We start from the raw sequence: 15,101 nt of genomic DNA, 5'->3' as shown, positions 1-15,101 counted from the left end.
AGGAGAAAGAAAGAGGAAGAAGTAAGAAGAAGTAAGAAGAAGGAGGAAGGAGGAAGAAGAAAGAAGGAGGAAGAAGAAGGAGGAAGAAGGAAGATGAAGGAAGAAGGAGAAAGAAAGAGGAAGAAAAAAGGAGGAAGAAGAAAGAAGGAGGAAGGAAGAAGGAGGAAGAAGAAGAAAGGAGGAAGAAGCAGGAAGAAGGAGAAAGAAGGAGGAAGAAGGAAGAAGGAGGAAGGAGAAAGGAGAAAGAAGAAAGAAGGAGGAAGGAGGAAGATGAAGCAAGGAGGAAGAAAGAGGAAGAAGAAGGAGAAAGAAGGAGGAAGAAGGAGAAGGAAGGAGGAAGGAAGAAGGAGGAGAAGGAAGAGAAGGGAGAGAACGACAAGAAGGTCACGTAGGAAGATGAGAGGAGGATATCCAGTGTCTAAGAGAACCTTTATTTACAATTCAAGAACAGCAGAAGAACAGAGAGAGAAAGAGAGAAGACGATGGACGGAAGAAAGTGCATTTAAATAAAGCGTTTGGGCTAGAAATAATACAATAAATCAAAGCAGAAAATGTGATCAATACGTTCTTGTCGCTAATGATGTCCGTGTGTGACAATGTGTTCCACCGACCTGAGCGGAGGCCGACCCTTTAGCAGAGGACGCTTTACTTCAAAGGTGTTCCAAAGGGACGAGAGCGGAAAGGACATCGCGGCAAACTGTCAAAAGGCAAACAAAAGTACAGGAATTGAACCTGACGGCGCCGCGGGTCGTTCGCAAACTAAGATGATGCGCTTACGAGATGCTCCCGACACGCTTAAGGTCGCAAAGGGAGAAGTCGCAAAGGGAGAAGTCGCAAAGGGAGTGGCAAAGGGAGTAGTCGCAAGGGGAGTCGCAAGGGGAGTCGCAAGGTGAGTCGCAAGGGGAGTCGCAAGGGGAGTCGCAAGGGGAGTCGCTAAGGGAGTCGCAAAGGGAGTCGCAAGGGGAGTCGCAAGGGGAGTAGTTGCAAAGGGAGTCGCAAGGGGAGTTGTCGCAAAGGGAGTCGCAAGGGGAGTCGCGTGGGGAGTCGCAAGGGGAGTAGCAAAGGGAGTCGCAAGGGGAGTCGCAGAGGGAGTCGCAAGGGGAGTCGCAAAGGGAGTCGCAAAGGGAGTAGTTGCAAAGGGAGTCACAAGGGGAGTTGTCGCAAAGGGAGTCGCAAGGGGAGTTGTCGCAAAGGGAGTCGCAAGAGGAGTCGCAAAGGGAGTCGCAAGGGGAGTCGCTAAGGGAGTCGAAAAAGGGAATCGCAAGGGGAGTCGCAAGGGGAGTCGCTAAGGGAGTCGCAAGGGGAGTCGCAAAAGGAGTCGCAAAGGGAGTTGCAAGGGGAGTCGCATGGGGAGTCGCAAATGGAGTCGCAAAGGGGGTCGCAAAGGGGGTCGCAAGGGGAGTCGCAAAGGGAGTCGCAAGAGGAGTCGCAAAGGGAGTCGCAAGGGGAGTCGCTAAGGGAGTCGAAAAAGGGAATCGCAAGGGGAGTCGCAAGGGGAGTCGCTAAGGGAGTCGCAAGGGGAGTCGCAAAAGGAGTCGCAAAGGGAGTCGCAAGGGGAGTCGCATGGGGAGTCGCAAAGGGTGTCGCAAGGGGAGTCGCAAAGGGAGTCGCAAGGGGAGTCGCAAAGGGAGTCGCAAGGGGAGTCGCAAAGGGAGTCGCAAGGAGAGTCGCTAAGGGAGTCGCAAAGGGAGTCGCAAAAGGAGTCGCTAAGGGAGGCGCAAAGGGAGTCGCAAAAGGAGTCGCTAAGGGAGGCGCAAAGGGAGTCGCAAGGGGAGTCGCAAAGGGAGTCGCAAGGAGTCGCTAAGGGAGTCGCAAAGGGAGTCGCAAAGGGGGTCGCTAAGGGAGTCGCAAAGGGAGTCGCAAGGGGAGTCGCAAAGGGAGTCGCAAAGGGGGTCGCAAGGAGTCGCTAAGGGAGTCGCAAAGGGAGTCGCAAAGGGGGTCGCTAAGGGAGTCGCAAAGGGAGTCGCAAGGGGAGTCGCAAAGGGAGTCGCTAAGGGAGTCGCAAGGGGAGTCGCGGGAAACAGCGTCACCATTTACAAAAGTAGCATTTAAGGTAAAAACTACATCTGAACGAATCCTGGCCCAAGACTAACCCTGGCTCGAGCTTGAATCGATCTGGGTTCTAGATGTTCTAAATCCACGATCAAGCCTAGAACAACATTACAGTTGATGATACACAAAATCTGAGAACATCCCAACTTCTCTACAGGCGCCATACGTGTGTTTTATCTGATTATATTAAACTTGGACCGCACAGACGACCTAGAGCACCATCAGAACCTCTTCTCACCGCGCTCTTTAAGTGACGTCTTCTTCTTCTTCTTCTGCTGCTTCTTCTTCGCTCCACACCTGCTCTGACAGGTCACATTGTGTTAGCATGAACAGCATGTGGCAGGAGGCGTAACAGTGATACTCCCGTCTGTCAATCAAACACCCCGAGGTGGGAGGTGTGCTGAAATATTGATAATGTCGCAATTGTTTTGGAAATGGGCCAAATCCATATAGTATATTGTCTATATATAATAATACTAAAAACAAGGCAATACATGGGCTTCACTTTCTTGTTTGTTTTGATTCGTTGATTGCTATGGATAAAGTGAAATCTCTTTGTGATAAATGTTATGTTTATTCACATTGTGTGCGAAAACTCAACCGTGATCAAAACAATTAAAGAGACGTTTTTAAATCGCATTTTTGATGGTTTGCCATAATGTTGTACTGCACATCCTTAAAGATACTTTGTCTTTCCGGCTTAACTTTAAGAAATGGACAAATTTGAACCAATTGGGACGGTTATTCTAATTTAAACATGTCGTGATGTGTCTTTCCCGTTTAGTGACCTTGTATTTGCATTTTATTTCCTCTGGTCTGGTTCTGTTGTGTTTGTGTTATGTTTAATCTTGGAAAAAATAGAAAAAAATCTAATTACCACATTCTCTGGACTATAAGTCGCATTTCATAGTTTTGGCCGGGGTGCGACTTATACTCCAGAGCGACTTAAATGTGATAATATTCGTTATTTTCACATCGACAACCACAAGAGGGCGCTCTAGGCTCTAAGCGACGCAGAAGAAGAATCTGCACTTCCTCTTCCTCTGGAGTTTGTGGAGTTGTTTAGAAGTGACACAGAGGAAGAAGAATTCAATGGATTTAGTGATTTGGGGTAAAACTGATGCTTTGGTAAACTTGTTAGCATGTTCTTTATGCTATAGTTATCTGAATAACTGTTAATATGTTACGTTAACATACCAGACACTTACCACAGTTCTGTCTGTGCCTCATGTAGCTGAAGGTGTTAGCGTTAGCATACGTACACCTATTCACCATGTTCTCTCATCTGTTATTATTTAAACTGCATTTCAAGATGAAATGTCTGTTCTTGTTCTTGGATTTTATCAAATACATTCCCCAAATAATGCGACTTATACTTCGAAGCGACTTATAATCCAAATAATACGATAAAGAAAAATACCGTTTGATCCCATAAAGTACGTTTGTCGAGCCGTGTCTTTTACCGTCGCATGACACCGGTACAAACACTGGCATGACAATCGCCCCCCTCCCGCTGTGAGTTGGACCACTTCTGGGCTCCTCACTAATATAGAAATCAGTTCATAATTCATACGCGAGGATTTACACGGTCCCCGGTCTGCTCCGAGCACTGACACAGGAAGAACTAACAACACTGGACACGCCGCGCTCTCCGCTGCCCATCCCGATGCCCATTACAATAATGTATTCACGGATTAAAGGCGTTTTATCTCAGGCAACCATGAATAATGCACTGGATACTTCAAAATTTAATTGCCCCGAATTAAATGATTCAAGATAATGTTTCTTTTATAAATCCGTAATAGGGCCAGGGGGCATGGAAGAGGGGAAATACATTAAATAAGCCATTTTCGCTCAACAAAAGGAGAGGAAAAGGGAAGAATAATACGCTCGGTGACCCTCGCTTGTCTCGAAGTAAAGATGTTTTGATGCGAAGATGGAGAGGAAAAAAAACAGCACACAGAAGAGTAGAAATGAAGAGGGACTTTTAATCTTGGCGTCAGAACAGGTTATTGACTTTGCGCTGTGTGTTTTGGTAGTTAAATTCCTACGACTACTGCACTTGGTGGCGTTATTCAAAGTGTATTTGACAGGTTTTCATGTTTCTTTTCCCCAATAATGACGGGATAGTGCAAGAAGCGAGTATTCATCTTCTTTTTGTTCAACGTCGGTCAAGTGGAAGTTTAAAAATGTGAAAAATGTACACAGTTCTTTACAAAATATAGTGACAATTCATGGGTAAGGAACACATTTTTCTGACGGTAAGAAAATTAAAGGTGTGGTCAGGTATTTATCGGTCAACATTGTGTAAATGACTAAATTAAATGCGTAGAATTGCCTGTCATATGCACTTTGAACTAAATACAGAGTGAGAAAAGCAGAAGGTTGCGTGGTAGAAGTCCTATTGCATAAAAGTACAGACCCGCGATGAAAAAAGTGCTCTACAAAAAGTAAAATAAATGGCACATCAGTTGAAATAAGCTTAGACCATTCACGAGTTTTTGCTTTTTTAATATAAATCATTATTTTTATTATCTGCAAACGCTTTAAACCATTTGTGATGTTATTTAACCGCTGACAAAAGACAAACTCTTTCCATCGACTTTAGAGGGCGAAACTTACCTATTCAACAGATCCAATTGTGGTTTGGACAATTATTTGTTATCGAGGTCGATCTAATTTCAAGAGTGATTTGGTGAAACGATCTAAGACATTTAAATTTCAAAAACGTTTCTACCCTTAAGTTTTGTTTTTTTTTGCGGTATTTCCATCACAACCAGCCAAAATCGCCAAAACCAGACCTTTCCTGAATAGTTTGAGAATAATCAAACAAAAAAACACGACAATTATAAAGTATTTTTTTGTGTTGAAAATTATATTCCATTTTTGGTTTTGTCGTCGTGGTATTGAAATTAATCTCGTGGGCGGGGCCTTTTTCTTTACATCGAAATCCAGATTGGGAAATTTACTAATTGACGCAACCGGTCTGAGATTTTACAGTATATTTATTCCTTTCTCAATGTATTATTATTATTATTTGCTGTATTTTCCCCAATTGAGCCGGACCGAAAAGTAAATAATGTACCAGATTTACTTTCAGTCTCTAAAAAAAGATTGTATATTACAGAGAATATAATTTACGTCATTGTTTTACAGTCTCATAGTTGAATGGTCCATTGCTAAACTTGCACCATTCCGTTTTAAAGTTGCACTATGTGACTTTTCAAGAAGGAACTCCGCGGCGCTCGTATCCATGGAGATGAATGCACCACAGTATGGCGTTAAACTTATTTATCTTGCACATATTCAACATTACAGGCATTTTTTTTATTGCAAATACACTAATATCACACCTTGAAAAACCTGTAGCATGGCCCGGTGGAGTTTCCTGCCCGTCTCCATGGCGATCGACACGTTTAATGCCATTCTGCGGGACACGGCGCACTTTTAACTTGTGTTTTATCAGTGCAGAGGGGTCAAGGCGACTTAAATCCTTCACAAACGAAATTAACGGGACGGCGCTTTCACATTTCGCAAACAAACTGGCTCAATTTACGATAAAAAAAGGATAAATGTCGTTAACTTTCTCCTCTGTGGTACTCAAACGACGTATGGCTTTTACAGAGCGAGACTGGGCATCTCGCTCCCTTTAATCCACGCGACTGGTACTGTACATTCAAAATTATTTCAGGACGAATGGTAAATGTAAAAAAGAAAAAAAAAGGAAAAACTAAAAAAAAAAATCCATCTTAAATTTTGGCTTTTCGTTTTAAATTCTTGCCTGAAATCATTTTTTAAAAACCAAAAACCCAGGCTTTTGGCGAAAGTCTACATTTAGCAGCGAGAGAATACGATTGTCAACTCAACCAGCTGAACAGGGACGGAGACAAACGGCTGTGATAAACGAACCAATCACGACGTCTGAGCAATTTCGGCTCCGTAGAAATACTTGACTTATTCCATTTTGTCTTCTTTTTGCTTTTTTTCTCCCCCAATAGGTCGAGTTTACGTTCTCAGACGGAGGGTAGTGTCCGACAACGAATATCAAAACGGAAAATCCACGAATGTTTAATCATGTTTTTGTCAGGAACTGTACTGTATCATGATTGTGGCTTAAAAAAGGTGCATTGTGTAACTTTTCAGCTGCTTTTCTCAATTGGTGCGTTATTGCTTTGTCTGGCATTACATTTTCCAAACTTGCATCCACTTCATTACAGTTGTTTTATTGCTCAAATACAACTTCTTAAAACAATGCATTCTTCTTTTTCTTCTTCTGAGGCGTCATCCAATTTTCATCAAAGTGCAATGTAAACCGTGGGGTTCCCCAAGGATCAGTGCTGGGACCCCTTCTATTTATTCGTCACATGCTGCCGTTAGGACACACTATTACTGCGCATTAACTGGCCTATCACAACTGGTATGCGGATAATATTGTGAAAGTTGTTTTAAAGATAAGCCAAGTAGAGTAGAGTAGGAAAAAAACTACTCAAAGAGGGTTAGGGTTAAAAATAAAAGTTGTAAACTTTCAAACGAGGGCATACGGTAACATTTCTGCACTTTTGTGATTAATTGTACGGACATTTTACAATTACCTGATTATTAAACCTCAACTTTAAAGTCACGTTTTAACACATTTCTGTTGGATTCACATAATATCGTCTGAATATCATAACTGGGATACTTCAAAAAGATACTGACCGCCATTTTTGTCACCATCGCCCCACCCCTTCGGCCCCTCGCACTCTAAAACCTACAAATCAAGTCCGAAATGGCCAGCCGTTCCAGTTACACAGTGCACCTTTAACATCAAGTATGATCCAATATTTATACCGCATTAGTTGGTATTTTTCTGACCTAGAAGATATTGAGTTTAGTGCCGATTCTTTTTTTTCACGTGGATGGATTATTAGAGATTTTCATCCAGAAATCAGGTCAAACCATCTGGAATCTGTAACATTTCTTCTTTTTTTTTTACCTCAGAATTCTTCACTACCCGCCGCCTCAAATGTTAAACTTCGGAGAATGCTTTTGCCGTCAAGCGAACGCAACCTAAAAAAAGAAAAATCTCACTTTAGCCAGTTCGCTTTTGCACCTCGAAAGATTTTTTTAATGCATTTTTATTCCGATTCTTACTAACCAATAACTGCCCCGCGTCGAAGGCTGCGAACGCGCCGAAAGAAGCAACCAAGTAAAGCCACGTTGAACGAACTGAAGTCTATGCTCGGCGAAGTCGCGATTAAAATCTTTAGTATTTCTGAGTCATTTTTTCATTTTTTTTTTTTTTTTTAGTAGACACAAAAATAAATAAATAAATCGTCGGTGGCAAAAAACGATAGGATATTTATTCATTCTTCAGTCCGGCTGGCACTTAGGTTGGCCTCCTCTTTTTGGCCTTTCAACGATTCGACAGACTTTTCCTCCGAGTCCAAATTTGAATTCACATCTTTACTAAATTTTTCCTCCTCCTCCTCGGCGACCTCTCCGCTTTTATCCCCGTTCACCAGGCGATTGTCCTCCTTGGCGTCCTCCTCTGCGTCCTCCTTGGCGTCCTCTGCGTCCTCCTTGGCGTCCTCCTCTGCGCCCTCCTCCTCCTCCGCCTCCTCGAGCTTGCGCAGGATGATTGGCAGCTTGCCCTCGGCGTCGGAGTTCTCGAGCAGTGCGATGTCGCTCTCCTCGTAGCGGGGCAGCGGGGCGCCCTCCTCCAGCTTCTGCTCGAACTGCACGCGCTTGTCCCGCCCGCTCGCCGACACCTTCTCCAGGATCTGCTTCTCGGCCGAGCGCAGCTGGATGGCCACGCGCGAGTGAAGGCTCAGGTCGGGTTTCTCCAGCAAGGATCGGTCCTCCTGGCGGGGGAAAAAAAAAAAAAAAAAAGAGTTATTGAGCCGGTCGGGAAACACTTCGTACAGAGTTAGGTCGAACGTGACGACCTGTAATAAGCGTAAACTACAGTAAGCACAATGTAGTTCTAAGGCCGCGTTCACACTAAGCCTGGTTTAGTACTAATCCTGGTTTAGTCCTAATGTAGTTGTTTATTTGCGGTTTGTCATTTTGAAAACCACATTAGAGCAAGTGCAAAAAGCTCAGCGCGCTCAGTAAGACAATAGAAACAACCACGCAAACAATGTACCCGTATTTTCTATAGAAGACTATAAGTCACAACTTTTTTCATAGTTTTGCCCGGACTTATACTCCGGAGCGACTTATGTGATCTTATTTGTTATTTTCACACTGGCAACCACAAGAGGGCGCTCTAGGCTCTAAGCGACGCAGAAGAAGAATCTGCACTTCCTCTACCTCTGGATTTTGTGGAGTTGTTTAGAAGTGACACAGAGGAAGAAGAATTCAATGGATTTAGTGATTTGGGGTAAAACTGATGCTTTGGTAAACTTGTTAGCATGTTCTTTATGCTATAGTTATCTGAATAACTGTTCATATGTTACGTTAACATACCAGACACTTACCACAGTTCTGTCTGTGCCTCATGTAGCTGAAGGTGTTGGCGTTAGCATACGTACACCTATTCACCATGTTCTCTCATCTGTTATTATTTTGAATTTTAACAAATAAATTTCCCCTTAAACTTATATTCCGACTATACTATTGCGACTCATAGTCCGGAAAATACGGTAGACTCGAGCTAGTACTGGTTTAGTCATGGCCTAGTCGAGGAGTAGCTTTAAGATTAGTCCCAGTTGAAGCAGCACATTACTGTAAATCACATATAAGCAGCACTTTGTGACAACACGAGACCGCTGTGTGCTGTCCGCATCTAATAAGAAGTATTTCATCCATTGTAAACCCTTAAGCACGCTTTACAACTCAAGGATTGATTGTACTTTGGTGGTCCACCCCAGTTATTTCAATTTGTTGTATGAAAAAGAAAGAGAGCCTGAAATAAACATAAATAATATCAAGTGCCAAAGACCTCTCCCCCAGTCGTCCAGTTAGGGTCCAAAGCAAAAGATAATACAAATCTGTGAAATGGACACATGTTTTTAAGAGTGAATACATTTCGCCACTCATTAAGAAGCTCAAGTTTTAGATGTTCGGTGAGAAGGTTTTAAATACATAATCTTATGCAGCGGAGCCCTAGCATCCTACAGTGTCCATCAAATATTTCCAAAAAACACATCATTTCGTCGCGTCCATCCTAAAACATAAACCTGGCCGCCGTACCTCCGTGGTGGTCTTGTAGGTCTTCAGCAGCAGCGCGGCTCTGGTCTCGAGGAACGTCCACAGCTTGATCTCGTTCTCCCAGCTCACAGGAAACTCGCTGTTCCCCAGGGTGAAGATCTTATTGATGGCTCCTTCTCCGAGCAGGTAGTCGTTCAGCTCCTCTGCGAGAAAAGATCGCAACACTAGACTTATACGACAGTCTGGACTTACATACGGTTGTGATACTGTAACTAAGCAATCTCCCTTATGGCTCAGTAAGCGTAGCCGCAGAACTTGTTGCTAACCTCACCAAACCCGGGGACCTTTTTTGCCGAGAAGCGATAACGAAACCCTCAACCTTTCAAACGAATGCCCCGGATGTACGGAAAGTCTTCGCCCGGCTCCTCTCGCGCCCGAAAACCTTTCTCCCGGCTGCTTTGATGTGACGAGTTAAACATGGCTTAGTTACACGGCGGGAGATGAAAGAGCCCCGACTCCCCGCGCCCCGCTTGTGTGCACACGCTATTCCATCATGTTGCATCTGCTACCAACTGTCAACGCGCACCATCGCCGCCGCCGCCGCCCCGCCCGCCCCGCCCCCGCCATGATAGCCCGGCGCACACATCCGCGGGCCCCTTTTTAAAAATTAACATGCAGCGAAAACGGTGAATAATATATCACGTGCGGGGTCCCGGAGAAGAGTGCGGTGACAGTGGAGGATGTGGCCTTGCGCGCTCGTGGGATTTATGGCGCCGCCGCCGCCGTTCTGCATACACGCGGATGAATTTTGCATCATCACCCCCCCACACACACACACACACCCACCCCCACGGTGGATCGCTCCTTCTCCACATCTGGTGGCCTGCCTCGATCAATTAAGGAGCGCGGCAACGGACAGGCCCCGCTCCCCGCGACGCCGCCTTCAGCCGTGGACGCAGAGCAGTGGCTAGCCGCGTTGTTGTAATGATGCCGGCACTTCAAGTATACCCGTCGGTCTATAACTTCTATCATGTTTGCTCGATTAACGGTGTTATACTGCGGTTCAGATTATAGCTTCTATTTTCTAGAGAGAAGTTTGTCAAATGTATTGTTAAAGACACTCTAGCCGAGTCAAAATGAGTCCAATATGTGCTGTTTAATCAGAGCGTTTTTTTCTCAGCGTTTTTTCTTGTTTTTTCATGTTTTAAACCAGTAAACAATCAGTGCTGTGCCTTTAAAGCTGGAAAAGGACCCCTTGAGATGTAACGCCAGTCTTCAAGGCTTTGGTAGGACCGGTTTTGTCATTTAGTACACAGACTTAAGAGCGTCTTACCCTCGGTCATGCAGAAAACTCTCAGGAAGGCCAGAAGCTGAGCAGAGATCGGCGGCTCGTTACAATGAAGGGCAAAGACACAAGACCTGCAACACAACGACCAATACATTATGACAACAGGAAAGCATTAGAAACAACACTCTGTCTCATTTGTGACATTGTATAATTACGTTTATTTAACTGTGAATTCATTATGTTTTAGTACACAGACAGGGATGTTAAGGATTCATGTCAAAAAGCCAGAAGTGACAGATATTAGTAGTAAAATTATACCGTATTTTTCGGAGTTGCACCAGCCAAAAAATGCATGATAGAGAAGAAAAAAACATATATAAGTTGCACTGGAGTATGAAATGGGGTTGCAAGTGTGAAAATACAAATAAGATCACATATAAGTCGCTCCGGAGTATAAGTATATAAGTATAAATATAAGTATAAGTCGCACCGCGGCCAAAACTATGAAAAAAGGTGCAACTTATAGTCCGGAAAATATGGTACTCAAAACAGTAGCTGGAAAGAGAGGTTTCAATCTCAATGGGTTCTTACCTGGTTAAACAAAGCTTCATGAAAATAAAATAAGTCTAAATTGTAATTGCTAGAACATAAAGAGATTTGTCGTCTTAATCGATACCTTTCAAATGATGTCGTCAACATTAGCTGGTGTTGTGAAGGTAACTGGAGGCACTGCTCTGTCTGAAGCTTGAATCTGAGATTTTTGTTGACACAATCTGACCAAAGTGCAGGCGAGCTGATCCGTGCCGCACAAACCCTTCCAAACTACATTTCAGTCACAAGCTAGTATCAGCCGACTGTTTTCAAACTCACACCTTTTTGTTCACGATCCCGTTTAGATGTTGGATTGTTTGAACGCTCGTGCTGATCACAGGCTCTTGAAAATGTGTTGTTTGAATCCATTTTGGATTTTCGAAAGTCCTAAAGTACCCAATTTCCTTCATTTAATAAAGTAAAATGTGTTTTTCAAATATAGTACCGAGAACCAGGAAGGGCGCCGTTAGCATGCTAGGTATTGTTAGCTCGTTGTGGTGAAAAAATTAGGAGTGCGTTTGGAAAGTGAGGGATAACTTTCTAAAAGACATTAAAAATTAAACACCTTTTTAGACAATTTAATCACAAAGTAATCTCAGGTACAACAACACCACTTTTACTACAGCATAATTAAATCTTTATTACACGTTGCTGCGCGGTAAGAAGTGCTGTAAGATAAAGTCGGACCTGATCATATAATACAACAGACTAATCCGTACTAAAACTAGTATCAAAACTAGATACGAATTCAAGTAAGTATCGATACAAAAAAGTATAATACAAATATAATAATAGACTAGAAAGCAAGAACGTAAGTAAGTTTAAACTGGTCATTGTGCATAATAACTGAATTAAAGAAGTCTCACAAAAGGACACCGATACCTCCATCACGGACTCAAAAAGCACACAGTACTTTACAAACTGTACTTCTGTAATACTTACAATATGTCTTATCGAAAAGATTGCGTCCCCGAGGGCAAGTAACCAAATCAAAGACCGTCCACTAACGAGTTTACGCGGCGCTGCGGCCACTGAAGCGCCCGCAGATTAAATCCGGGACGCTTTTTTCGCTCCCGAACAACTCGGCGGCGGCGCGGGAACACTGTCCGAGCGGCGGCGGAATCAGCAGAATCCGCCGCACATCACATAATACGTAATATTACATAGGGGGGTAATTGCGGACGGGGACAATATTTTTCCCCCCGTTTCAGCAAAGTGATCGATGTGGCGTCGGGAGCACCGGGTCGACATTATTACAGTTCAAACGCATTACCCACGTTCCCCAGCCGCTTATTGCGTTAGGCTTCGGTCCGCGGAGCCACCAGACAGACGGGGACGTTAACCCCTTTACGAGCGGAGCGTTTGGAAACCAGGGCTGATGCGCGGGTTCGGCCTCTGCGCAGGGACGTGGTGCTTAGAGGCGCTCGAGAGGCGGTTTGTTGGTTATTCGATCGATGGCGTCGTGGTGGAGCTAAAGCTTTATTAGCGGACTTATTATTTTGGGCGGCTTTTAAAGGATTTATTTTCACAACAGAATAGCAGAAAGCAAAAGGGGTTAGTCATGTTGAGATTTGAGAGTTTAATCTGCCTTTTTGGAGATGAATAAACTTGTTTTCTGTATAAATATGATTGGAATTGTGTGATCTCCTGTTATTTCGAGGTCGGTGCACATTAGGAACAGAAACGTGGTCAATTTAGAGAGATACTTCATAGATTCTAGAGCTCTTTCCAGTAAAACGCACCATTTTGGTTGACTACAGCCCAAAAGAACAATGAGGAAGTAAATATCAGGACAATCAGAGTTCAGTCACACTAGTCATGGAAATGTCCCTTTGAGAAACATAATTTTTTTTTTTTGGTAGTTGGGGTTGGGAAAAAACCCCCCAAAAAAACCTGGACTCTGGAATAAAAATACAATTTTATTTAAAAGTCTACAGCCAATCCTCTGCCAAAAAACATGTTTGACAGTGGCTTCATTTGTGAATACCGTATTTTCCGGACTATAAGTTGCACCTTTTTTTTCATAGTTTTGGCTGGGGTGCAACTTATACTTATACTTTTATACCTATACTCCAGAGCAACTTATGTGATATTATTTGTTATTTTCACACTTGCAACTGCATTTCACACTCCAGTGCAACTTATGTTTTTTTCTTCTCTATTGTGTATTTTTTGGCTGGTGCAACTTATAGTCCGGAAAATACGGTATGTTTATATTTTTTATTTAATTCCTTAACCAAAAAAAAAAAAAAAAAGAAATAATATGTTCATCAATTTAAGATTAAAAACTATATTTATTAGTTAAAAATAAATACATTAACGTTCAAAGATAATGATTTATCAATGCAATCTATTTATATATGAATACATTTGTTGCAGCATGGCTCTCGTCCTCTCTCTGCGTAAACTCGGTCACACAAAAGCCATTCATTTGCAGATGTGTAAATCAAAAGTCTAACATGATCACAGCGCTCTCTGCTCCGGCATCAGATGTGATTTTGGGCGCCGTGGAAACGGTTTGACGACAGCAGCCGCTTGGCATCTCCACTCGGCGCCCCGGCAGAGGATCAGTGGCTGTTTCCCTTTGAAAGTGATCGACGAGCGGACGTGTCACCGTAATAGATCTCCGCGGCAACAATGGGGTTTGTTTCATTTAATTTCGCTGTTGAGACTCGGGCTGTCATCAATAAGAGATTAAAAGAAGCCTGATTTAAAATGCCGAGCACAGAACGCTGCATAAAATTAAGAGGCTAATGATAAAATGATTAAGCTTCTTGGTGATGAAAGTGTTGGGGCGGATGGTAAATTGATACTCGCTGTTGTGGGAGGCGAAAAGAAAAAAGAAGAGGAAGAAAAAAAAGAAAGCTAATGCAATATTTATATTATGTGATTCAATTATGCCGAAGGGGCGACTAATTGGCTGAAACATCTACAGAAGACGACTAAAGAGAGGCGATGTAAAAGGTTATGGAGTTAGGGAAAGCTGTCCTTGACTCAGACTCCAGCCTAATACATTAAAAACACTCCAGCCTAATACCAATACATACAAAAAAACAACTCCAGCCTAATACCAATACATACAAAAAAACAACTCCAGCCTAATACTAATACATAAAGAACCCACTTGTGCTGTATCCATGTTCTTTTGACCGGCTTTTATTTAAAAAAAACTTCAAATTACAGCAGTTCTGTGCACACCAGGTTGACTTTTACTGTATTTATTTTCTGCTTTGTCCACAATCTGATCAAATATAATGATCGAGCTTCTGGAAAGGTAAAAAATGAAAGTAAATAAAAAGATATAACCCACTTATTTGTTTTGGGTCGTTCATGTTTCTCGTATGTCAACAAACACTGGGGGTTGTGGTCCTTGCTCGTGAAGGATGTCTGTGCTAAATTTAATTTGTCTACATCAAAGTACATTTTTTTTCATCCCATTCAAAATGCTTGTAAACCAGATCTTATATTGCAATATTTGTTAGGTTGCCACGGTAACATGCTTGCAGAGAAACGCAAGTTTTAACACACAAAAATGGTATGTCACACCCACATTTGGAATTGTATAAAAAAATCCAATGAATTATCTCTAATCGCACATGGGTGTGGTTCATTTTCATAAGTAATGTATTTTGAGATCTGAGGTGTCTTTCATTATTTTTTCATGGAATCTTCACTAAAAGGTTCTAATTTTTAAATCATCACTAGCACGTCCGTCCTCGTTTACTACTCGTTTTTTGCGTCGTCGTCGTCGTCCGACGTCGTCGTCGTCGTCCGACGGACGACGTCGGACTTCCTGTACGGACTTCCACCGTACAGCTTTATTCTTTAGGCTTCATTCCATAGGCTTTAATATTTCCACTGATGTCGCTGCTTGGTAGCCGTGCGTCTACGAGACTGGACGAGGACAGGAGACCACCCCCACCCCCATCTCGTCACTCTGATCACCCTGACTCCCCAAAAGCAGACCCCCATCACTCCGACTCCCATTTAGCGCCTTTAGCCTGTTTTCTATATCTGCCCAATCAAGCTCCTTTGT

The 15,101-nt window shown here is 43.0% G+C and overlaps 1 protein-coding gene across 2 annotated transcripts in view; it reads right to left on the bottom strand.

Moving 5' to 3' along the window:
- Nucleotides 1-4,020: 4,020 nt before the first annotated feature.
- Nucleotides 4,021-15,101, bottom strand: part of setd3 (SET domain containing 3, actin histidine methyltransferase) — a 32,698-nt gene continuing 21,617 nt past the window's right edge. For both annotated transcript variants that reach the window (XM_072458153.1, XM_072458154.1), the window contains exons 11-13: nucleotides 10,520-10,605; nucleotides 9,229-9,389; nucleotides 4,021-7,895 (exon numbers count right to left, since the gene is read on the bottom strand). In XM_072458153.1, coding sequence (XP_072314254.1) covers nucleotides 7,398-7,895; nucleotides 9,229-9,389; nucleotides 10,520-10,605 — 745 coding nt within the window. In that variant the 3' untranslated portion in view covers nucleotides 4,021-7,397. The remainder of the gene's footprint in view (nucleotides 7,896-9,228; nucleotides 9,390-10,519; nucleotides 10,606-15,101) is intronic.

This window comes from Eucyclogobius newberryi, unplaced genomic scaffold (genome assembly GCF_026437365.1).
Source record: "Eucyclogobius newberryi isolate DKJ021-1_F unplaced genomic scaffold, fEucNew1.0.hap1 SCAF_21, whole genome shotgun sequence".
Lineage (NCBI taxonomy): Eukaryota > Metazoa > Chordata > Actinopteri > Gobiiformes > Gobiidae > Eucyclogobius > Eucyclogobius newberryi.
The sequence above is the reverse complement of the archived record's forward strand: the minus strand, read 5'-3'. Positions and strand labels throughout refer to the sequence as shown.